This window comes from Ischnura elegans, chromosome 4 (assembly GCF_921293095.1).
Source record: "Ischnura elegans chromosome 4, ioIscEleg1.1, whole genome shotgun sequence".
NCBI lineage: Eukaryota > Metazoa > Arthropoda > Insecta > Odonata > Coenagrionidae > Ischnura > Ischnura elegans.
Window position 1 is genome coordinate 126,784,244 of NC_060249.1, and position 25,376 is coordinate 126,809,619.

The window sequence follows — 25,376 nt, forward strand, 5'->3', positions numbered from 1 at the left end:
GGGGCTATCTCAGTAAACGGCATATTTAAATCATATTCATCAGCCACTCATTACTTTTTCAGCAACAGATAACTTTGTGGCTTGGATTTTCATTTTGCATTGCTGGTGGCTGCATCTCATTTCATTCAAAGTGTGGTTTGCAAAACGCTGTTCTTTCACAAGATTATACGTGTATGACTTAGTGTCACTTTTCTCTCAATAAATCTACACAAGAGCCTATCAACTAACTAAGAGTCTAATGGCTCTGAGTCAGGAGTTCCACGTTGAACAAGAAGCTTGATTCGCTCATTGCGGGCAGTTATCTTGGTCTGCAAAGCTTTAATTCTCTCCCGGCAGGCCTACAGAAGTTGATTGATACCAGGTGTGAAAAGAAAACTTGTAAGAGTGAAAGAAAATCAAACTAAGAAATGAAAATTTAAGAAATGATTTCCAAAATCACTGATACAAAAAATCAACAAACTTAATCAAGAGTAGTTACATTTCCCACATATTAACTTCAACATTATAACGCATAAAAATAGAAGTTGTAAAAGAATGAAAGTAAGGATTCCCTTTCATAATATTAAGTTATTGCAGACTGAAATTAAACATAATGAAACCAAATAGAACTGTGTGTGGTGGAAACACCTTGATGAAATGACTACACAGCCACCGAGCACCTCCAGACTTCATTGATATCTTCATCAAAATGTTTCCAAGATTAAACATTCTTATAACATCCTGTCAGTACAAGGTGCTAAATTCACTCATACAGCATTCGCATGATGTCCATCACATCAGTGACTGTGATACTCAAGCTCACATTTGTGGCATAAATTGTAGTATGTGATTTTAACAGCTATCAGAACAGGCACAAATACCTCACTGAGAATACTTGGATTTAAGTTTGGTGAAAGTTGAAATTTAAAATTTCGCTAGCATTAAAAATTACCAAAGTAGAATAAACAAACACATTTTACAACATAGAATTATTGAGAAGCTTTTGAATATTATTTTTAAAAAAACTTACATTCTGTTCTGCAAGAGCTCTTTCTTTCTCATTTGGACAGTATGTGGGAGACAGCACAACCCTGAGTTGCTGCTCTACGGGCGCAATTTGCTGCTGCAAGGACTGAATTTCCTGTAAGCGAGAAAAAGCATTTCATCATTAGTATATATCCACAGCAGGACATAATTCAAATTCATAATTATTGGAAATGCAATCTTATACATCCTTAAAATATCATTAGATGCCACAGCTACTGTTCTGGAAAAAATTCGAGAAACCTACACTTGAAGTGAGCATTGAGGAAGTTTACCAACATTGTAATATATCCTTGAATTTTATGCCTGATACCTCTAAACATTTGTTTTAAATACTTTTTTCTGTATTTGCTAAATATATTTTGGCAAAATAGTTCATTAGGTCTCCAATGTGCTCAGTACCACATCAATATGTATGTACTTACAAATCTTCGCTCTCAACTAGGCTCGGCTTCTTTACCTTCAAGTTACATACATACATACATCCATTGATAATAAAATACCATTTCACCTTTTCCATACCATAAGACACCTTTTCTGGCTTTGCATGCAGTTTTATTCACAATAGTTTTACCAGCAGATTCAACTGACAAAACTGGGATGCACACGAGAATGCATCAATACCGATGGAGTCCAAAGGGATGTTAGCCACACTTTTGCATTAAATCACAAGATGTAAATTTTTCAACAAAAATATAAAATGACATCTGACATTACCTGGAGGCACTCATCTACTTGTGCCAAGCAGTTCTCTAGAGTCACATTCTGCTCTTTCACCCTCGCTTGAAGCTGATCAAGTTCCTTCATTAAGTCGTCAACAGTCTCATTCACATTAGTTTCGCCAACGGCAATTGACCTAAAATGGACCTGTAATTAAAATTAAAAGTATTAGAATGAAATAAACTCTAAGGATTGATTTAGGCTGAAAATAAAAATACAAGGTGTCAGAGAAATCCATTGTAAAGAAAAGGTGAGTTAGCTGCATGGCACTTGACTTCTCACCTGTAACTTCTCCACAGATATTGTTATCTTCTTGCGTTGAATGGCAATTTCAGACAATATTTTCTCCCTTAAACTCAACTGGTCTCTCAAAGGTCGTTTCTTGTTCTGCGGTGACTCAAGAGATAGCTTTGATTTCTCCATAAAAGCTTTCACATCTTTCAGCTTCTTTTCATACTGTTCCCATTCCTCAGTTAGTTCTTGGAGCAAAGTATTCTGAAAAAACATTAACAGCTCATTTACTATTGAAAGTTTGGTGCATTTTAAGAAAGCATTCCAGCAAAAATAAACCTTCAGCATTTGCATTAACCTCTTCCAGAATGTTGTTCCTCAAAATTCATCATAATATAAATAACATATGGATGAAAAGTAGATTATAAAATCAAATATATATGTGATTAAGAGCACAAAATGAATAATAAGATTACAATGAGGTTCTAAATAATTGCAAAAAATACTTTAATATCTCTTTAAAAATAGCTGTCAGTAATTAGTAAATCAGTAATTTTGTAGCTGATCCCTGCATCAGGAGACAAATATTACATAGCTGTATCTCCTGTAAAGAGCAATCGCATGAATAGATGTTTTAATTAATTGAAGTCCATAGTAAGCAAGTTTTAGCACATGCTCATGAGATCTTGTAATATTAAACTGTACATAAATTGAAATTAAATTAGCATTTGTAAGCTTACTAATTGAAACACACTTTTGTACCGCCAATGATGCTCTTCACATGACAGAGGAAATTTTTGATGACCTACATATCCCTCAAGCCACCATTATCACTCTTTTGGTTCTCTATTTTTGTCTACATGAAAAGCTATGGTGTGCAATATTCTCTCACACCATCTTATAGCAAATACAAAATAATTGGTTCAGGTAAAACGTAAGAGAAATAATGAAAATACAGCAGCCAGACCTACTTAATTCAATGTTGTCAAATTATTTTGCTTTTCAGTTTTTAAAACAAAGTATTGCTGATGTTATTATCCTCAATGCAATCTCAATCAGTGTAGACATATAAATTCGAGTCATTGATTGAAACTGACCTTATCAATGAGCAATGACTCAACATCACCCTTTAATTCTGTAGCTTCTTCAAGCTTTTCCGGTAGATCCTCCACAGTGGTAACAGCTCGAATACTGTCAAGTTCTTTTGACATATCTGCTATATTTCGACTCATTTGCTTGGCGGTTTTTGCGGCAACCTAAAAATACAAAAATTTAATTATAACGGTAAAAGTTGGATTTTTAATTAAGCAATTAGTTTTAATATATATTTTTCAAATTGATCTCTTACTGAATAATCTTGAAGTTTCTTTCTTGCAACCGTAATATTATTCAAATACAATGGCTCATCACAGAATTTTCTTTTTTCAACGGCCCAAGAGCATATTTCTTTGTAGAGCTGCATAAATCTCTCCCACGAGTCTAATGAATCTCCAACCTGGAATACCCAAAAGGAAGCAGTGTTCACATAACACTTCCCTATAATTCACAAGCTTTCATTCACAAGAATTTCACTCTATTGAGTACTTAATCTATCTGCATCACAAAATAGGCAGTGTAAGAGTAGTAAAATCAAACAGCCATAAAATAGGCATTTGACAATATTTCTTTCTTGTGATATGAAAAACCATGTCAAAATTAAGTATTTAAAGAAATTACGATGAGATTTGCATTGAAAATGGATCAAGTTACTATTTAATCTAGTCAAAGTTTTGCTTATGAGTTTTTGAGTAATATGCTATCATTTTTTAGTAATCAATACATACAGGTATTTAGCTTTGATATAGCACCCATTTCACCTTTATTAGCACTGAATAAATTACAATAGCAAAAAATATGCATGACCTTATGCTTCTTATCCTCCAACCAAGATTTAACTTGCTGTAAGTCTTCAGTAAGAGTGATCAAAGTTTTATTGATAAGTTCCTTCTCTTTTTCACAGTTTGAGTTCTCAGATATAAGAGAGCCATTCTTCTTGGCACGCTCTAACTTGTCATCCACATCTCCAATGCCAGACTGAATTTCCTAAATAAACAATAGACAGAATAGTATGCAGGTAACAAAAATTTATCTCATTTACTTCAATGATCTACTCAAATAACTCTTTCTCTATGACAAAGACTCACTTGCAAGTACTCTTTTAATTTCAATGGTTGCACAGATCTATCCTGGATTTTGCTTTCAGCTCTTTGAATCCACTCTTGAATGGATGCAACATCTTTGTCATATTCATATCGCACTGTTCTAGCCTTCTTAAACTCCTGCTTCTTGTCATCCATGGCAGTGTGAACAGTCTCAGCTAGTAACTCAAGTTCTGACAGCTAGGAGAGAAAGAAATTTTCACAGTTTATCTCAATAAATAACACAGAATATGAACAATAAACCTCAATTGCAGCAACTTACCAACTGTGCAATATCTGTAGGTACTAATTTCTGTGCAGAAATATACTTTTCCTTTGAATCAGTATTTAAAAGCTTCGCCTTAGCAACAAGAGTATCAACTCTATCAGAAAGTGCCTGCAAAATGAATTACAGTCAGGAATTCATTAACTATACTCTCACTGAACAATCACTAAAATCTGGAAACATAATCCAAAATTTTCATTCTTACTTGCAAAATTGCTTCAGGGTTATCTTGATTTTTGTCAAACACAAGAAAACCAGCAATGTCTGAGTGGACACCAGTGAGACTTTCTTGCAACTTTTTGATCTCCTCCTCCAAAGACTCAAAATATTTTATGTCTCCCTTCACCTTCTCCAACTTTTTGTTGAGAGAATCTGCAAGCCTGATATCAAAAATAGAAAATAAACGTCATCTTTAAAATTTAATTAGAACAATAACCAACCAATAATAACTTGCAAATTGAGTAAAATTCAGCTCAAAGCAATCGAAGGTATTTCAAATTTAAAAAGAAAAATTAAAGACTAGCCAGGATGAGGGTCAACAAAACTTGTGAAAAAAATGTGGGCTATTACTCAATTAAAAGCCGTCATTTACTAATATACTATTTCATGCCACATTAAAGGTTTGTTAAATATTAACGGTAACCAGTACAGCATGTTAATGCTTAACTATGAAAACAAATCAGTAATAGAATTTCTGTAATTAAATCTTCTACAAGGATAAGAAAACAGCAAAAACACGCTACAGAAAAACTGCTGATTTGGAGCTGAATTTGATTCATCAAAAATATATCAGGCAGAATGATGGCATAGGTGGGAATTTCATTTTCATTGGAAAAACTAATTTATGAATGGATTTATGATTGTCAATCTGACCATGAAGTAAAACACGAAACATAATTCCCAAGAGCCCGAGGCAGCAGAATAGGGTTGCCATAAACCCGAGGCCCGATGCCTCTCGCACAAAAGGGTCTTTTAGTTGGCTAAAAAATTCATCATTAATGATTTTAAAAATTAATTATTTTTATGGATCAAGAAGGGGCGATTATCAATTTTAAGAAAGAAAAATTACGGCGTTTTACTGATTGACACTAAGCTTTTCAAAAGCAGCGAGTAAGCATATAATTTTCGAAATTTTATAGAGAGCCGCCGTGAGAGAGAGAGAGAGAGAGAGAGAGAGAGAGGAACCTCTCCCAGCATATAGGCAACACTCGATACGTATCCGCCTGGCTGGGTTCATCACACCAGGATAATGGGACCACAATGACGAGAGTAAATCTCGCCGAGCTAGCCATCGATCCAATTACCCAAGTTTTCAATTTATTTTCCAAGTCAAACAATACACCAACATAGTTTAAGAGTCACATAGGAAGCGAAGGCCAAAAGAAACTCACCAATATCTAATTTCTAGGTAGAAATATTATGTTACTGTGAATTAATTTTTTTTGCTTTCACAATATGTGTGTCGACCATAGAAAAACGAGCCTACGAAAGGAATGACTGATAATAATATACCTTACTACCTTTAAGGTGAAACATGAATTTTGAGGCCTGAACACATTTTTTCCCGAGGTTATGCGGTCACACCGTTAAACTACAGCAATGTTAACGAATAATTCTTAAATCAAGCACGTGAATATATGACGAGGGTAAATCAGACACCTCTCTACCAGCGCAATGATTGCATTAAATTTTAGCAGCGATGTTTTCTCAGAAAATTCTTTCAGATAGTTAAGACTTAGGCATGCTACTTTACCTTAATACCCAATTTTAAAATCTTGTGATGCCAAACCATGGCAATAATTTAGAAAATATTAACTAAAGTGTTGGATACTTCTCCTCGGAATTAACACGGTAACGATATCCATGATGGGGTCCAAAATTCACGCATGTTTACTTTAATCATTCGTTTCATTTTCAAAGCGCTGGATTCTCCTTGGAAACGGTGTAAACGAGAAGTCTTTTTTTTTCTTTTTTTCTCAATTTACAAGGCGATTATGTTGCGATCAAACATATATTTCCTCAGAAGGTGGTATGCCCAAAAATAATTTCTGGATGAAGAAGTCCATACTTCCAGGGAGACTTATGAAACCATCACGCTGAAAATACCACACTAGAATAATCCTATTCATCTAGGATAAGCCAGCACACTACATCTCGCCAATGCCTATGAAAGTTTCCTACTCCGTTTTTTACTTTCAGACAGCGTGAGAACACTAAGGTAAACCACCAAAAAATGCTTTTGGGAACGTATTTACCATTACCTACATAGAAAAGTACGAAAAAATTCCAATTTTTAACTAGAATTAAACACTTTCCACTGACGATCAATTTTTTTTCAATTCATTCAGGTGTAAATGCCGCAGGTAAATGCAGACATATTTCCAAAATTCAACATGCAAGCAAGCATTAATGTCATGTTTGATTCAAGGAAACTTTTTGCGACTCATGGAAATTCACAAAAATACCTCAAGCATTTGCATTGTGTGTTTTGATTCCCACGCATAAACTCTCGCCTCATTAAGTCCCATAGGGTATTTTTTCTTCAAGAGTTCCAATTTCCAGTTCCAACCGAAATTCAGGCAAGTAGACTTTCGACATGAAATGAAGTTTGTCTTTGTTTTACGTTCTCCAGCCCAGACGCAAGAGGCACACATTGTGAGGTAAGTGCCCACACAAATAAGTGTGGTTTAATTCGGATCTGATCCATCACTATGCATAACATGGAACTTCCATGTTGGAAGACGGTACATGAAATAACTTCACACTTGAGGTCACCTGGATCGGGTGCGGGCCTCAGGAAAACTATAAGTCAAGGGAGTGGATATGATATGAGGTCTTTTGAGCCAGAACTTCACGATAATAGTTGAATGTCTACGCTACATCATCCTTTTTGGCGGGAAAGCAAAAGTTAGCTGGACATTCTCAAGAGTGCGTAAAACACTCCCACCTTATTTTTTGTCATCGTAGACACTTATTTATCTCCTTTAGAGCATTTCTTTTTCACTAACTAGAGCATATGAAATGGCAAATAGTTCTGCAAAGGAGAGTAAAGAGAAAAGGGGGGAGTGGGTACATTTTTAACGTACAAAGAACGGAAAAGCGACTCTGAAAAAATGAAAAAAGAGCCAGTAAAATTTTTGGTTAAGTTTATTTACAATGATAGAAATTTGATGGGTTCCAAAGACGACGGTGTATTCTCTCCGTTTCCAGCATCCACGCCCAATGACGGGCGACAACTGCATTGCTGAAGAATAATTTCGATGCGCAACAATGAACGATCGCTCATTGTAGTTCTCCGCGTCTTTTTTTTCATGCTTGCATCACCACTTGTGGTTTATCCAACCATATCATCGATATCCTAAGGACGAGTTGGGAGGATACTTATGGCCCAACCTCATGGCACCTACGGTATAGCAGGGGAAACTTCGCCATAATAATTAAGCAAAACACGGACGAGACCTCAAAGCTTGCCAATAGGTTTGTGCGGCAAAAAATTAACGTAGAACGATAGGAGAAGGAAATGAAAACTAGCTACGTTGGTTGACAAGGTCTAAACCGACAATTTGGTAGAAAATGACGTTATATGGCAAAACTCCTATTTGAAGTATGATATATGAAAATCTGGTCCCGCTGCACATTGGTGGAAAAACAAATTCACCAGTAATTTTAAAATATCAACTTTGTTTAATGATGTCATCAATAAAATAGCAGAAATAGGTCCGCATTTTTTTTCTTGGAACAAACGTGGTTGAATTTACACCCTTGACGAACCCATGCAGTGAATTATTGAGCTTTCCGCTGAGATAATGTCACGTGGTGTGCTTCCCTGACAGCATTAGGGATAGAATAGGATGGGGACGAGAGCACATTACAGTCAATCAAGGAGTCCCTGCACCGAGGGAGCCGCCTTCACTCGCGAACGCCATGAGGGAGAAAGAAATGGCGCACGGAGTAAACTCAACTCGGCTCGGCCCTAGGCTGAGATCCCCATCCACCTACGCGGCCAAATTCTCAAGAAAGAGAACAACGTCAGTACAGAAAACACGAATTTATGAGCATGGCCGATGGAAATGCAAGCATTTTCGCCCCACGAAGCAATGCCAATGGAGTAGTAGCCCTATGTTTGAAAATTTCGGCAAGAAAACATCAGAGGCATGGAAACTCCGCATTTAAAATTTTAACCCTCAATATTACGTACGTATTCAGCAATTAACAATTTAAATGCATTTTCACATATTGCGATGAAACGAACGGTCACCATCTTCCTCGTTTCTCGCTCACTCAGAGATTTAATCCGAAGATCAATTTGGCTAGGTAAGGGTAGAGTTCACTTCGGCCTAAGCCACAAGCATGTGAATTTCTCACGTTCAGGTGGGCTAGTTCCTTTACCTAGGGCCATCTCTCGCTTTGAGGATTCTACCTGGGGTATTCGGAGGCTTCAATCGGGTTTTGAACCCAGGACCTGCATTCACAGACATTGCCATAGACGCAGACAATGGGTAGCAAGATTAAAATTTTGGAAAGAAGGATATCGAACGCCGTCGGCAGGGACACCCTTATCTGGTCAAGCATCTGGAGGAGTATTTAAATTTGTCCACATCACACGTAATATTTCTTTAGGTAAAAATTAGATACCCGAGTATGATACGGAAGGACTACGTTCTTCGTTTTTTATGAATTCATGCTTACTAAATTCCATAAATTGATACCCATTTACCAGAGAAGAGAGTATATTTAGCGATTTGTTAAGGCTATCTCAGAAAAATGACCCCTAAGTATCAAAAACAATGCTGACTAGCGTATAAAAGATAATTTAGAAAAATTATGGAAAAACTCACATCAGAATAGGGAAACAGAGTCATAGACAAAATCGACGAAGATAGAATGCCAAAATAGTATCATTGGCAATAGAACTTGGGCGAAAATTGCTGCATCTCACTTTGGATTCTAGAGCGGACGAACGCCAGAATTATTAAACGCGCATTTCTCCTTACGAAAGCGGGAGTAATGGAGGCGAAGGAGGAAGTAAGGCAAATATGGGTCGAAGAAAACGCACAAAAAGGGGAAATGGGAAAACATGGATAAAAAAGGGGGACTTCAAGATCGGGAGGAGGAAGAATTCTGGAATATGACGCGGAAACGAAGACAGGGTGGGAAACTATAAGCACGCTTGTCGGCTGAAAAGAAATAGTTCTCAAAGGGAAGAAAGGGAAAATTAAACCGCGAAGGAGTAGCTCGAAAAACTAAATCGACGCTTGGAAGATTCTCCAGAAAAGTCGAGATCGAGGGGTAATTTTTCACGTAATAAAAATATTTAAAATGCCATACTATTCGAGCACTGTGACGGCAAAGAAGCTCATGAATTATTTTCGATCCTGTGTTGAAAAATTTCCATCGATAGCGACGGCTGGAAAGCGGAATCCGCTCGCAAAGGAAAGGAAGGACACGGTCAGCGGCATTGACGCCCGACGCGCTCCACGGCTAGCGACGCCAAGGTGCACACACTGACAAGACCAGGAGAGGAGAGACAAAGGGGAGGATAAGACGAAAATACGCTCGAGGGAGCGAAGAGTTGATCACTTCTAAATGTGTCGGTGGTGCCCCTGGCCGTCTGCCCGAGCCTCGCGAAACCAAAATGGGCTCGCCGGCCGGGAGAGCGCTGGACACCGCGTGGGGCGCACGAGGACAAGATGGCCGCCACGCGAAGGGGGAAGCGTGAAAGATGGGCGCTTACCGACTTAAAATTGCATATGCATGCGGCTAAAACTGACGTTGACCACAAAACGATGGATATCATCGAAGACACAAGACCAAGGGATGTAATGAACATCCCCTACACGCTATCCCAATTACCAACAAAAAACTCTCACTCCGACCACGTGCACCAGGAACCGACTCCATTCGAAATAGTTGAATTTGAGCGTATGCAAAAAGCACGCTCAAAGCAAAATTTTAGGAATCCTAAACCACACATATCGCGCATAAGTATTAAATTTCAAGAGCAGTACTAAAGTTACATTCTATTGAATTCTCACAGGCCCCTGAAATGTCCAGGTTATCTGGTGAAAATACGGAGAAAATGAGATGATACTTTTTCACAGAGCACCACGAAGAGCCGAGGCATGAATGTTCCTCAACTCATTCCCCGTCATGAACGAGAAAGAAGTAGACATAATGGCTCACTTTCCCAATGATTTATCTTCATGCGGGATATTAAATAGTTTCTTATACCATGACGGTACTTTCTGAATCGCTAGCGTCGCTTGGCACGACACTGAGAGTCCAGAAAAGCTTTTCTCGAAAAGTGTAAACGGATTTGCTCGCGCCTTGACGCTCCAACCAAGAGAGAGGCCCCGTCGAGATGCCGGATGGATGCCCTAAGAATGGGGTGGCAGCAGCACAGAGGTTTTCAGCTGGCGATTGCAGCCACGGCCATCGATCAAACAAAGCGGAGAGGATTTCTCAAGACGATTATCGACCGCCCTGCCCACTCAATGTCAAAGAGAATGAGTCCAAACCACGGCCCTACCAAAGCGCACAGCCAAACAATTATTTCAAACTTCACAGCTTTTGCTTTCGCCCTATCCATCTATTCCTCTATTTCGCGAGAATGCGGAGTTGAGGGAGCATGTTTAAGAAACGCTTCCGAAATTGTCCACGATACTATGGTGACTATTTTCATACCGTAAACAAACAACTTGAAGAAAAAATTAAGTCAGGGGTAACAACTTTTATATTAAGTAATTGCTTACGACGCATTTTAACATTATCTTCTTACGGGAAAAGATAATCCCTATCTTCGGCATTTTCAGAAACGGCCCAAGTATGCACACGGATATCCGATTACTAATCATCGAAAAGAAAAAGTCCCTATCGTGCCACGCCACGCATTATGAAGACCTCTCGCCCAAAGACGACAAAGCTATTGACAAAGAGTAAACGAAGTGAGAGGTTTGAAAATGCCCACAGGATGACAGAGAAAATGGACAAGAATGCGTCATTCAAAAACAACAAAAAAAGCTCCGGATGCAAACAAACGATGATGCAATACCGAACGACTACGCGAGCTACAGCCCATAAAACTCGTCAGACTTCAATATGTTAATTTGAAACACTGGTTAATGAGCGCCAGAAAAGAAAAAAATCATTAATAGAGCGACACGCCAAGAGGGGGGGGCGAGGAGAGGAGATTCCTATAGCCAGTGCTAAATGATCGCCGGGAAGGGTCTTGGGCTGTTTGAAAGGATGGAAGTAGATGTTCGGCGAGGATAGAGGGAGGGGCTCTGTCACCAGGGACTAGGGGGTGCAGCGAGTCATTATTTTCGATGAATAAAAAAAACAAAAGAATGATGTGGCTGCAGTTCTCGGAGGAGGCGGTATGGATGGGTAGGAGGAGAGATTACGAGGGAGACACAAATTCAGTCGTGCAGAGTGAATGTGGTTATTGGAGGTTACACAAAGCACAGGGATGGAGAGAGACAAACACACGGCCATGAAAAGTGGTGAGTGGCGGAAGCAAGATCCCCATGCACTGGTCGCACAAATGTCAATTCAACTCTGGCTCACGAGCGTCGCCCAAACCTTACGACGACCCAATTGGATCCGAAACGTAGGGGAAACGCCGTCCGCCCGCTAGAGGCCGGAAAACTAACAAGTGTACCACGCAGTTTCGGCATTCACCTTCACGAGCCCAGTTAACCGGTACACGTTGAAAATGGTTCAATCGTAAACAACCCGAAAATGCATTCGATGCTCCACTTGTTTCGCAAGTGGCCTGGTGTGCATGGGGTGGTCGGAGGGCGAAGCGAGAGAAAGCCAGAGAGAGAGAGAGAGAAAGAGAGGGCCAGTGGCCAGGGAGCAAGAAGCAGTGATTGGTGAGAGACGTACGGGAGTGTCGTGTTCGCCGAGGCAGCGCCTGAGAGAGCGACCCGACCCACTACCCCCACTAGCGCCTTCGTCCACGCCGGCGGCAACGGCAAATTCCTTCTCTCGTCGCCCTCTCTAGTCGCTCGCTCGCTCGCTTCGTCGTTTCGTCTTCGAGTGCGCGCTCCGCTTCGCACTTCCCCCGGCTGACAAAGAGGGGGGTGGGGTGGGAGGCGGATGCTGCGCGGGCCAAAGACGCGCGCACGACGCCAAAGCGAGATGCCCCACCGGGAGGAAACCTTCAGATTCACAAACGCGTGAGTGACAGCCGGCCAACAGTAATCCCACGGGGTGGGTTTTTCCCACAAAATTCCGTCCTCTCAGCGGGACATTCGTGGAATTTGCCTACCTCTAGAAAATTGTACAAAAAACTTCGTTTTTCCTCGTGGATTTATTGCTAAACTTCACTAGGACATAGGTTTCGACGACGATCATCATCATCCGGCAAATTCATACTAGAAGATAACAAACGGAAAGCCACTCAAACTTGAGGAGGCTGAATCGGGAAGTAAGGTGGTGGCGAATACACGGCCTATAATTTTGTGGTCGCTCTTTATGCCGAATAGTAGAGAGAAATTCGCAGAGGAAAATGGGGCTAGGCAGTTCTCCTAAGGGGGAAGTAATGTGTGTTGTCTGTTGTTGGTTGTTTACATCCAGATGTATGATTCCTACCAGAGGCTGTATTCAATACTACATTTATTCAACATTAGAACAATAGATACGACGGTGGAGTTTGAAACGATCGGTATTCGCCCGAGTACGTGCAAGATATAAGTTCGCACGCAAAACTTTGCTGACTGACAGCAGCGCCTTCCTGAATTCTTGGCACCAGAACTATAGAGAGCAATGCAACTCTCTTATCTCCCTTACTACGCCACAAATTAGTTACAATGACGCGGAGCAACTTCATTTCAATCAAAAGCCCAATCAAACCATAATAAAATTCTATTAGCGCATCAAACAGTATTATTTCCAGTGATTCCCTGCTTAAAGTAAACATTTTAGGAATATGGCACGGCTACAATACTAATTATCCTCGTTTTTCACATCCCTATGGCTATTTTCTCTCGATTGTTTCCTGTATGGAGTGAGAACAAAACACGGGTCGAAATACAGTGAGTGCAAAAAGTATTCGGACAGCTCTTGTTTCCAGCCACTATTGCTGTTTTGACTCAGTTACACTAGTTATTCGGACTCGATATGACTCAAGCATTATCATTGGCTGCTCCGGTAAAGGTTTACTAACTAAAGATTGAAAAACGGACACTACTTAACTAGAATAACTGATACCAATAGACGAATATGCAACACTTTCGCGCGCAAAAAGTATTCGGACACACGATGCACGTTGATTATTGCGCTTTTTTCGGAGCGCGCCGGTGCCCGCGCGGACCAGCTGTGGGCGCACATGCCTCCTCTCGGCTTCGGGGAGGCGAGACGCATCTGACACATTGACTGAGTCGCGAACTGAAGTGTTGACATAAATGGGACGAAAGGCAACTGATACACGACTGCAGCCGAGCGAAAGTTCATTATTAGGCTACATAATCAGTGCAAATCACAGAATCAAGTAGCTGGACTCGTCGGAAAACCTGTGTCAACTATGTACGACGTAGTAAATTGCTTCGGGAAGACCAAGACTATTATGAACAAGGGCCGAAGCGGACGTCTACGGAAATTTACTGACGGTGACAACCGATTCATCGAGCGGGAGATCAAGAAGGAGGACCCTAAAACTAGCGCTCCCAAGGTAACTGCTGACCTACAGAAACGTGGTTTGTAAGCATTTGTGAATACCGTCCGGATTGTGTGGAAGCAGAACGGGTGCCACGGCCGAGTAGCACGGAGGAAGCCGTGGATCAGCGTGGTGAATCGCAAGAAGCACGTAGATTTCGCGCGAGAGCATCGATAAAAGCCTGCAGAGTACTGGGATCGGGTGAATTTCACTCACGAGAACAAGGACAACATATTGTGCTCCGATGGTCGCCAAATAGTGTGGCGGCAGAAAAATACAGAGCTTAATACAAAGAACTTGAAAGCAATTGTGAAGCATGAGCGTGGGTGTGTGATGGTGTGGGGGTGCATGGGCCTGTATGGAGTGGGTTATTTTCAATTTATGGAAGGATCATGGACCACAAGATGTGCATCGACATACTGAGGCAGATTTGTTCGTTAAAGCTGAGAAGATGGGACTGAGTAACAGATTTACATTTCAATAGGAAAATGATCCCAAACACACGGTAAAGAATATTAAGCTGTGGATGGTGTATAACACCCCCAGACAGTTGAACACCCCTCCACAATTACCGGACCACAATCCGATAGAACATCTCTGGAGTATTCTGAAGATGCAAATAAGACAAAGGCATGCATAAAACAAGAATGACCTCAAGACTGCCTTGTTAGAAGAATGAAACAAAATACCCTCTAAAGTCACATCAAGATAGGTCCATTCGATGCTAAATCACCTTAGGGCAATCCTGAAAGCCATAAGGAATGCCTCAAAATACTGAATATTGCGTACATTGTGCCTTATGACTTAATTTAATGTTATAAGTTCAGATGTCCGAATATTTTTTGTGCGACACGGCTGAAGTTTTTTTTTTTAAGTTTCGAAATTTTATAATTTGTGCTGTATTTACAGTGTATATATGAATAAAGAGAGTTTACGGAAGACACTGTTAATCACTTCAAGCCAGAAACAAACGCGCAACACAGGAAAAATGGAAATTTTAGCTAGAAACAAGAGCTGTCCGAATACTTTTTGGACTCACTGCATGCGCATGCCTGTTAAGCGTAGCTAAACAGTTTTCCTATCGTCTCCTCAAACAAACCACTCAATCCTTTCGTAGAGATCTCGAAACATTGCTACAGTATTTGTCAGGGGTGGATGCAGGATTTCTTTCTGGGGTGGGGCAAGCAAGGTGGCATCCAGGATTTTGTTCTGGGGGGAGGGGGCACAACGATAGATACCTCGAAATACATTACGCACGCAATAATAATGGGACCGTATTAAAAATCTTGCACATTTTTAAGGGTCTGGGGGGGGGGGGGCACTTGCCACCGTGCCGCCCCCCCCCCACCCTAGATCCGCCTATGGTATTTGTAATCTTAATTTGTAGCATTGGAATTTGCCATTGATACCGAAATGAACGGCACCAGACCGCACCTCGAATACGCGGCAAGCAAGCACTGGAGTTCCGGGCAGGAAGATTTCATTCAGAAACTAAACGAATAAATAAATAAACTAAATGGTACGTTCGGCATATAACGACGAAGAACGAATGAAATTACGGGCCGTGCTTTGATGCAGGAACAATAGAAAATTGACATATTTTAGAGAGGCGCGGAAGATATCGATACGATAGCCCAACAGAAAAGATAGAAGAGACACTTTAGAACGGATGGCAGCATGAATCCGTTTTATACTCAAACTTCAATGGATCTTAATAAGTCGCAGTCAAAGCATAACGCTAGCCCTAACTTTTATTTCATGCATGTGCTCCAGTTAAATAGCAATGGGACTCACATCTCCCGCCATTGGCCTATTGAGGCGGCTTGCGAAGTGGTGTGCGTGCAGATAAACCCTGCTTTTCAAGTTGCGACTATGTAGATCTCGGTCAATGAAATTCCGCGGAGGGCTCGCCCGTGAATTGCGATGAAGAGCAGCAAGAGTGAGTCAGTCCCTGGCTTTGACCGCAGCCAAACTATGCACCCCTCTCCTCAGCAATGCTCGCTAATACGGCCAAGCATCAAGGGCGGCCAAGTCTCACAAGCGACAACCTCCCACCCACCGGAGAACACACAACCGTCAAACAAAAGTTAAACCAATTCTTCCACTGATATTCATCGAAAATGACGCAAAAAATTACGTGGAAAGAAGATTTGGAGACTACACCGAACAGGGTGCCAAAATCGCAACGCATCACTTCACTCCTAAGAACGAGAGAAACGTAAAGCGAAAAGGAAAGTATATGTTGTCGTCAGCATAGCAATGAAGGGGGAGGCAAAACGAGGAGAAATCAAATATGTTTAGTCTGGAATTTTAGGGTTCGACATACATATGTAAACATTTTGACAACCCTAACCGAAGAATTGAAATATGAATTTGATGACGATTGAATCATCTTACGGTACAAAACACATTGTTCCACTCAATACGCGATATCACCGAGGACGGGCAACGTAAGATGCTTCTCGATAGTGGCAATATCATGCCTCAATTTTTCAAGTTGAATGGGCAAAAGTTAAGCAAGCGTCGAATTTGAGCTAATTTGGCCGGTGAGGCAAAGCGGGGAGTGAAGTGAGATCTCCAATTGAGGAGGTGGTCATCGTTATTAGGCGCTCGCCATCCCCTTCGCTACCACCCTCGCAGAGCACACCGAAATTAGATTCCGATCGAGGTCAACCGTTCACCGCCATTACGTCGACACTTTGGCTGCAAAACAAAAGATAAGTGTGAACTACGCTTTCGATATATCAGGCCGTCAGGTTCTGAATGGGTTGCAGACTTTCCTCTCCACTGGCAATTGAGATAATTAAACTGTGAGCTCCAAAATCTATCCTCCATTCCCAACAATCTAAAATACCGATGAAAGCGGAGATTATTAAAATATTCAAATCTGGAGGCATCGTTTCCAAAGGATGAGGCCACCCAAAGGCCTAAGTTTGGCAGCTCACGTTTGTTTATTTCCTTCCTCAGAAATAGGTATCTCCGCCATTAAAGAAATGAATTACTATTGGAGGTAATGTCATTTGGTTAAGGTCGATTCGAATGAATGCTTTCTCCGTGTTTCCTTCGGTTCAGCACTTTGGAATGCCCCGAATGACTCCGTGAATTTAAGCTCGCCTACTCCATGTTAATAGAACTCCGGATGCGACGCATGGAATGTTTTTTCCCGTCCTAATCGCAAAACAATCAATTAATTGATAACTGTTTCCAGAGAATGCTTTCCTCATATTGCAAACACGACGGAGGAGGCTGACAAAAAGATCCTATGATTCAGACTTTACGGATGCAACGGCATGGAGCGTTTCATTGAATGCAAGCGGGGTGGGGGCAAGGTGGCAGGGGCAAGCAAGAGGCGCAACGTGCGAGTGTGGGAACGGTCGCTTGCCACATAGTATCGCCTGAGAAGCGGGGCGCGGCCGTGGTGCTGGCCTCTCGGCCGTGCAAGAAGCCGTGCACACTGCAGCCACGCATTCATTCGGCGAGAACACTCGAAGAGGCAGACAGTGTTTGCTAGGAAAAAAAGGAAATCGCGACGCTGATATAATTCATGAAAGGGGTGAGTCAACAAATGCACTGCAAAGAAGACACACGAAACAAGATATGGAGATATCCGTTGCACACTACGTAATGTCCACGCTAGGAACAGTTAGAGGCGGTCGCAGAATCAAAAATGAGGCCGGGAAAAATTTAAATTGAGGTAGAAACAGCATCATCAAATAAAATAAAAGCATTGCTGTATACTGCACGTAATTACTAAGTACAATGCATTTGAGTACTTCTTGATACGCTCCTTTCTAAGACCAGTGATTTCGATGCATGAACTAATTAGGAAAATGTTTTGATAATGAAAAACAGAGTCGATTTCTGGTTGGAGTTGGAGGGACCAATGGAGTGAGAGGTCTGCATCCTCGACATCCATTATGCAAAGTTGCCAAATACCCATTGTGCAGAGGATCACTTACAACACAGAAAGCGCTATTCTCGCGACACAAACATTCTGAAGATTATTCGCAGGTCGCACCCGCCTTCGCATTGCACTTCTTCTCCATCCACATCGCTCCTCCTCGCAAATCTCGGCTCCCCCTGGCCGTGGTGATCCATTCGCGCGAATTATATATATACGTACATTCCGAAAGTACCTACGTATGCGATGACGTTGAAATTTAGCTATTATTTTAAAATTTAAGAGTTGACATTCATAACTGTACCAAATATTACAAGCTAAACTATTTGAAAAAATATTTAAAAATTTTATTAGAAATTCCGAAAGCTTATTCAATATTATGCATGTTTTCTCAGTCTCAAAATATTAGGAAGAAGCGATGAGATTTTTTCCATAAACGTTAAAATATGAAAAACTATTTTTATATTATATAAAAATAAATTCTCATCATATTTTAGGCAATTCATATGCAGCACAGATTTCAATCTGACCAGCGTAATTTATAGTTAAACTTTATTTTCAATTTATAGCAATTTAGAGCGTGTCCTTACATTTTATATAATTGTGAAATAATTCCTCGATTATACGGTAATTGCAAATAACAAATGAATACTAATTTTCTGCAAAGGACGTAGTCTTTCAGACGAACTTAATGGCGTGATATTCTACCGGCAAGCGGTTTATTCCTTTCTCCTACCAAGAAACAGCACTTTCATTCTCCTAACTATGACTTCTAGCCAGTTGTCCCGATGTTTGTGCGCAACAACCTTTGTTATGTGCATTTTTGACTCGCCTGATGTTCATAACTATTACAAGAGAACACGGTAATATATATTTCACCTATTTCACCGACGTTACAAATATCACCCCCGTAGAATATCTCCCGTCTAGACGTTCAAGAATAGGAAGGCTCCTCTCTGTAAAATTAATATTCTGGGAACTTCAATTTATTCCGATCAATTCTTAAAGCTAGCTCTTCTACTTTATTTTTTCAACTTAGTTTCTCTGTATGTATCTTCCTTTGGATTGACTGTATCTGCTCATCAGTGACGGCGCTAGCAGGTGCGGGGCTAGAGGCGAACCTTCAGTGCAGGGCCCTTCACTTAAAATATTAAACTCTATACCCCATCTACAAACTCGAGTATTTTGAATCCCTACCACTCTCTGGCTAAGTATGTGTTCCCCTCCCAAATTCAGACTTCGTAATTACGCCGTTATGATACTATCACGCCTTTGAGTTCAAAATAGGACAATACAAATAAAATTTATAATTATATTTATTCATAAAATTATAACGTAAAATAAACATAAAAAGCGCGTTTATTATTCCTGCATTATTATTCCTTTTTCATAATATCATTTTTTGTCTTGCACGGACTTAACAATACAGTAATAATTGAAATTGCGTTTTCAAACTATCGTATATTTTAATTTTTTTTCACGAACACGGGGCCCGGGGCAGTCGCCCCGGTCGCCCCGCCCTAAGGCCGGCTCTGCTACTCATTACTTTCGGGCGTTCTTTACATCATGACACTCATTCTCATTTTAGTTTGAATTTTGTTTTCTTAGGTTCAAATGTCCTCTCGGCCAATACTGTCGCACTGTTAACACAGTTGAAATATGGTGGGTTTCACCACTGGATTTACCTCGTAGAACTACATTAACCGGTATGGGGTGGAGTTTACTTTAATCACTGGGCCAAGTGTCACCCATCGTCGGTAGCCTGGGGTCCACGCCACTAAAAATATGAACGATGCGCACCAGATGGAGCCTCGTGGATGCAAAATTCATGTTTCCTTCTGGATATGTTACTAGATTTTAAAGTGAGGGCGTGCAGGTTGAACATTTCATGGAACAGGTCGCAAGGAGGAGTTCAATCGACACGAGAGAGACAACAACGGCTGATCGGTTTATTTCCACACGGAGGCAGAACGAACAAAATCCGTTTTCAGAGAGGCACTCACTCACTCCGTCATTCAATGGGGTAAAGCCCACTCCAGACTAAGCCAAAGTCGTGTGAATGTAACATATTCAGGGGGGGCAGTTCTATTCCCTGAGCTATTCCCCCTCCGAAGATTTAGTTAGGGGGTGCCCGAAGGCTTCAGCCGGGATTTGAACCCGGGTCCCCTTGGGTCAGTTGCCTTGAACTCAGTCCCCACAAGGCTATCACGTTCCGCACTTATGTTCTATACAAACTTGAACATCGGCATTTAAGTATTGGAAAGAGATACCGATTCTCGGCCGTCTCAACCGCCTCTCTGGCCCAACTGACCCAAGATACGTCCACGAAATCCCTTAATTGGGTTCCGCTCGTGGAGATTTGCATCCAATAACCGGCTGTCCCCAATATCCATTGGCCCAATTAAGCGGATTCCTCTGTAAAATGAAAATATTATGATAGTTCCTTCATTCAGGAATACTGAATGACCATAATTAATTCTTTTTAACTTTTCCATTAGGTCAGGCCCCAAACAGTGGCCAACCCGGTGGAAATCCCGAAAAGAATTCATTCGAATTATGCGCGGGGAAATCACGAAATTTTAGGCACCGTGACTAGGGCATCATTGAAAGTGATCCACCGGCGCACGCGGGTGCGGGACCTTCCGGAGAGGCGTGACTCATCCCTCCCTCCCTTCATCCGGAGATAATTTTAAGAAAGGAGGTCGCCGCGTGGGGGACTCGAATAATCCACCAACACAAAGACACAACCCACCCCTAGATACAGCTAGCGCGCAGTATGTCCAAATATACGCATAAAAACTGATCTTCATGTTTTTGGGTTATCTCCGCGTGGCTTCGTGTCGACTCGGCCAGCAATCCCGCTAACATTTCGGCTCATAAGTCTCACTTCCACTTGAAGACGGTGTAAGCATTGCTTGAGAAAACGTCTTTGGACTCAATGCAAAGTGTAGATGAACTAAAAAAGCATTGATAAATGCTCTGTCTTCCGCAGCAATAATCACGAGAGCTTCGAAAAACACATTATTTAAGCAAAGATAAGAACGAATAACACCACAGTACCTGCGTTTTTCCCAAAAGCGAAAAAGGGCCACTAAAAGTCTTCACTTTTGCGGCCTAAGTTGAAATATTATTTCGTTAACATCAAAAAGAAAAATTGGATTCCTTCGGACTAAACTTTGTGATAATTCATGATTCATATTATAATCCAACTTTGTGCTCTATTTTCGCATAATTTTTTGCTTTCATTAACAATCAGTTCCGTCCAAGGGAGGACTTCATCGGGCCTGACGATGCCCGCTTCATGCAGCTGAAGTCGAACGAAAGTGATCGCGGGTCAAAGAAAAAAATACGTGAAAATCGTGTACAAAGTTCACTCCTATAATCAATCAAAGAAAGAATTGTACAATATATAGTGTTAAATGCCGTGATCGAAATATATCCTTTACCTATTATCAGAATTCCGATTTTAAATCGCTTGGTCGAACAAAAGATTCGACAAAACAAATCAATAATCCACAGGACCCCAAAGAGGAGAATCTTCAATGAAGATGACATCACCCAGGTTCTCTCGGCACATTACGCTCGAAAATATCCTCCGTAAACAATTACGCCATGTATACAAGTATCGACGATGCTCGATGAGATCATCACAATATTTCGGAAGGCCAGACGAGAGAGTGATGTCACCGCAGAATGAACGCGCGTAAAGAACGTTCCGCGAGCATTTCTGCGAAGAATGGCGACTTGGGGACCGCGTCTTTACGCGCCGCAATCAAGACGTGTGACTTTTTGCCGCCTCGCTTTGCATCGTTTGATTTCTCTGCTAGAGTATTCATAGGTTGGCTACAGTTTGGTATTATCATTTTCCCGTAAGGAGTAGAAACCTAAGCACACCTAAAATATACTGATAATAGTGAGCCTGACATTCAGCAAATACTCAAAATGCTTAGGAGTGAGAGTGGAGGGGAATGTTTGTGTTTGAGTGGGAGTGTCAATGAGGTATGCAAAATACTTGTATACCTTTCAGACCATGACTCGATTTTTGAAAAAAAAGTAGGATGAGCATTCGGTCGCAGTAGGAAGTAGCTGCTTCTTATGCGGGAAAATCGTAATATCAGAATAGTCTCTTGCAAAGCCATCGAACAGATGTCAAGATCGACATATACAATATTTAAAACATCTTCCTGAACATTTTAGCTAAAAACGAAATATTACAGATATTTTGGGTCATAGTGGTAAACTTTTTTCCTGATGATCTCTTGTTCCATTTTCCAAAGCTTGAATCGAACCTCCAATATTTTTGTACATCACGTGAAATACTGATCGGGTACGCAAGTTTCCTGCATGGAAGAGATGCAACAAATACATACCTCACTGAACGAAAGGCTTAGGGATTTCACTTTTAGCTTGAGAGCAAAAAATTAACCATAAACGTTTTTGATATGTGTAAAGGAGATATTGGGGACATGAATGCATTGAGACGGACGCAAGTGAGTTCAAATTTGAGCAAAGAATTCTTAAGATTTTATCGCATTCACAAATGGAACGAGTCCAAGAAAAAAGGAAAGTTTTGCCGGTAAATTGTGCGCACATTTTGAGTAGCTGCTCGTTGGGATTGTTACAGCATGAGCGAAATAGTTACAGTGTAAGACGCAATTACATGATAGAAGTAGATTCCGTGTTTACAGGCCTAACAACCTAAGCATGGAATCAAAATATTAGCTTGCTGCTGAGCAGAAACATTATGCATGAGCAACACATGTGCTGAGAAACAAAATCAGAGCCCAATTTAAACTAAATACTTGCCAGACTCCGCGGAGAAAATACTAGTTCATGATATTTATCCAATTGTAAGAATTGCTTGTCTTGACCACTGCGTCATGTCGTATCGGTTATTATCTTTCCAACTAGTAAGAATGACTTTTTTATAAAACAAGACTTAAATAGCAAAAAAGTTTAAAAATAAAGGGTAACATAAAACCTTCGTTATTCGCGAAAAGATAAGAGTTTTTGAAAATAATATTTTTGTTTTAAAAAAAGAAATTACATTGATATTACCCTAATCACAAGGTAATAAAATGTTCTTACTTTTATCAATAATGAATGTAAATAACAACTTGGAGTCTCTAAGGAATGTAAAAGAAGTAGTTGTGTTTTACAACTCCACTAATCAGGGTGCACATTTTTCAAATCGAATAAAAAAATCAAATTTCTAGAAAATTGAATTTGAAAACCAAAATCGAAAATCGATTCTGGATTTACATTTGCAATCCCTAGTCCTCACTGACTGACTTCCTGATTCATTCGCTCGGCAACATACAGGCCAACCTGCAACAAGATACCACTATAACATGGGCGGGTTATAACCGATGTGTGTGTTATGTATAGGCCCACTAAAGAGGAATGTTTTCAATAAATAATAATTTTACCACATTGAGCTTAAAATTAGCATTCTTTCACATAAAAAGCGAACTAATGATGTCACTAGTTTTTAAAATAATTTTTGGGTTTGCTTTTACCCCATAATTGTTTACTATACCCTACATAAAAACCAAATTACTTAAAAAGACAATCATGACATTTTCAGGGAATGTTCTCCATGCAATGATGTGGAACGTAAATGATAATTGACGAAGATTATATTTGAGGTTGTTCTTATCCGGTTACAGTTAACACCTATAACCGTTGAAGACCGTTTCCTCCATTACTTTATACCAACCAGTCACACTTCATGCCGAAGACAGATTTGAATTTACGGCTTCATTGTTTTTTGTTCCTATTCCCCGATGAATCCAAACGGACGTCTTCCGCTAATAACTAAGATAAGTGAAATTTCCTACGTAACTTCAGTAGCAATGGAGCAAGAGTATCAAAATGTGACCGTTTACTCGGAAATTCACGTGTAAGTGTGTAAGTAATTTTTTTTTTTTTTTTATTTATTAAATTATTCAAACACAGCCAATATGGCCTTTACATTGCATACAAAACATAAAATCTGCAGCTTTAACATATGTAAACTATAAAAAAACTATACAAAGGATATAAAAAAGAAAAACAGGGATTCAGTAGATGGCTTTTCGAAGCTGCCTCTTGAATATCTACATGCGTCCTCAAATTCGCGTGGTGAGGCACAATTCGGAGTTCCATTTAACCCAAACCATAAACTAACATGAAAATAAAAAAATCGCGAAGTAACTAAATTAAAAGAATGGGGATGAGTTGTAACAGTGATTTCTAAAATTACAAGAGAGAAAAAAATTAGGCTACACCGGGACTCGGACCCGGGACGCACGCGTCAAAAGTCAATGGACGAGTGCCCTAATCCGCTACACCACCGAGGCAGTTGAGAGGGAGCTCAAGGGAGGTGATGGTGCGCGAAATCTTTACGTGCGAATATCTCTCGAACCCGGGCCTCTGTGGAAGAAAGCCTTGACATTTATTCTACCTTACCTATATAGTTACAGAAAATCATCGGGATCCTATCCCGAACATCACTTTCGCGATGTCTACTTATTAATCGAGACGTGCCACACGGGATATGAACCCGAGACTTGTATCGGTCCGCTCAGAGATGTCGAAAAGCGCATTCTATGGAATTTCATCCACCTGAGAATATAAGTCTCGGCGTGGCCTATGGGTGCGTAGGCGGTGGATCACGCGAAAAGAGTCCATACTTAGCTTCGCTTGAACCACTGAAGAGAGTCCTCTTCCTGGAGGGTGCTTCAGAGTCACCGTTCTCAGCGGATTAAACTTGACTCGGACTCTACGTCACTCACTACTATCGACAAGACAATCCGTACGTTTCAGACTTGCTTCCTATCGACTCAAGGAAGGCTTTCCGACAGGATAGAAGTCGATCGGGTTAGAGATGTCGGAAAGTCATTCCGGTTGCGTAGGCTGATCTGCTATGATGTTGTTTTCATTAAATGGATGGTTTCCGATTATTTTTTTATTGCCTAAATCGAAAGATTATTACTCCTGGAGTACGTATTTCACGCTTTTAGATTTTTAAATGACGATATCTATTTATCGCGATTAAATGAAAAGTGAAATTTTTCAAGCGCGCGAAAACGCGACGCGTAAGTATGAATGCCGGGAAATCTCTCCGTGTGACGCATTTCTGGTTCCCGCTGCCGCCCTGTGAGGTGACCTTGAGGCGAGTTGAGCGCTGATACGACGCAGGCTGCTAGCGGGTAGCTGAGTACCCTGCTGGCTGGTAGCGCTTGGCTTAAAAAAGGTTTATTAATACCTTATCAAACGAGGAAAACTTTCCGACCTTAGCCAGTTTTAATAGGTGATTATTAAGACATGTTTCCCTGAGCTCTGCGCCTCATGCATGCATTGGTAACCTCAGACGATGTATCAATCCTATCTTCTCGT

At 40.7% G+C, this 25,376-nt stretch overlaps 1 protein-coding gene and 1 long non-coding RNA gene across 3 annotated transcripts in view; one reads left to right on the forward strand and one right to left on the reverse strand.

The window, feature by feature from the left end:
* Positions 1-2: 2 nt before the first annotated feature.
* Positions 3-25,376, reverse strand: part of LOC124158023 (nesprin-1) — a 199,545-nt gene continuing 174,171 nt past the window's right edge. Inside the window, exons 88-97 of the mRNA XM_046533169.1 lie at positions 4,643-4,817; positions 4,435-4,548; positions 4,158-4,352; positions 3,877-4,056; positions 3,323-3,469; positions 3,072-3,230; positions 2,026-2,238; positions 1,741-1,890; positions 1,010-1,120; positions 3-338 (exon numbers count right to left, since the gene is read on the reverse strand). Of these exons, the coding sequence (XP_046389125.1) occupies positions 228-338; positions 1,010-1,120; positions 1,741-1,890; positions 2,026-2,238; positions 3,072-3,230; positions 3,323-3,469; positions 3,877-4,056; positions 4,158-4,352; positions 4,435-4,548; positions 4,643-4,817 (1,555 nt within the window). The 3' untranslated portion in view covers positions 3-227. The remainder of the gene's footprint in view (positions 339-1,009; positions 1,121-1,740; positions 1,891-2,025; positions 2,239-3,071; positions 3,231-3,322; positions 3,470-3,876; positions 4,057-4,157; positions 4,353-4,434; positions 4,549-4,642; positions 4,818-25,376) is intronic.
* The window catches only part of LOC124158025, a 47,005-nt gene continuing 28,033 nt past the window's right edge, over positions 6,405-25,376 (forward strand). For both annotated transcript variants that reach the window (XR_006864682.1, XR_006864683.1), the window contains exons 1-2: positions 6,405-6,655; positions 6,786-7,097. This is a non-coding gene — a long non-coding RNA (uncharacterized LOC124158025). The remainder of the gene's footprint in view (positions 6,656-6,785; positions 7,098-25,376) is intronic.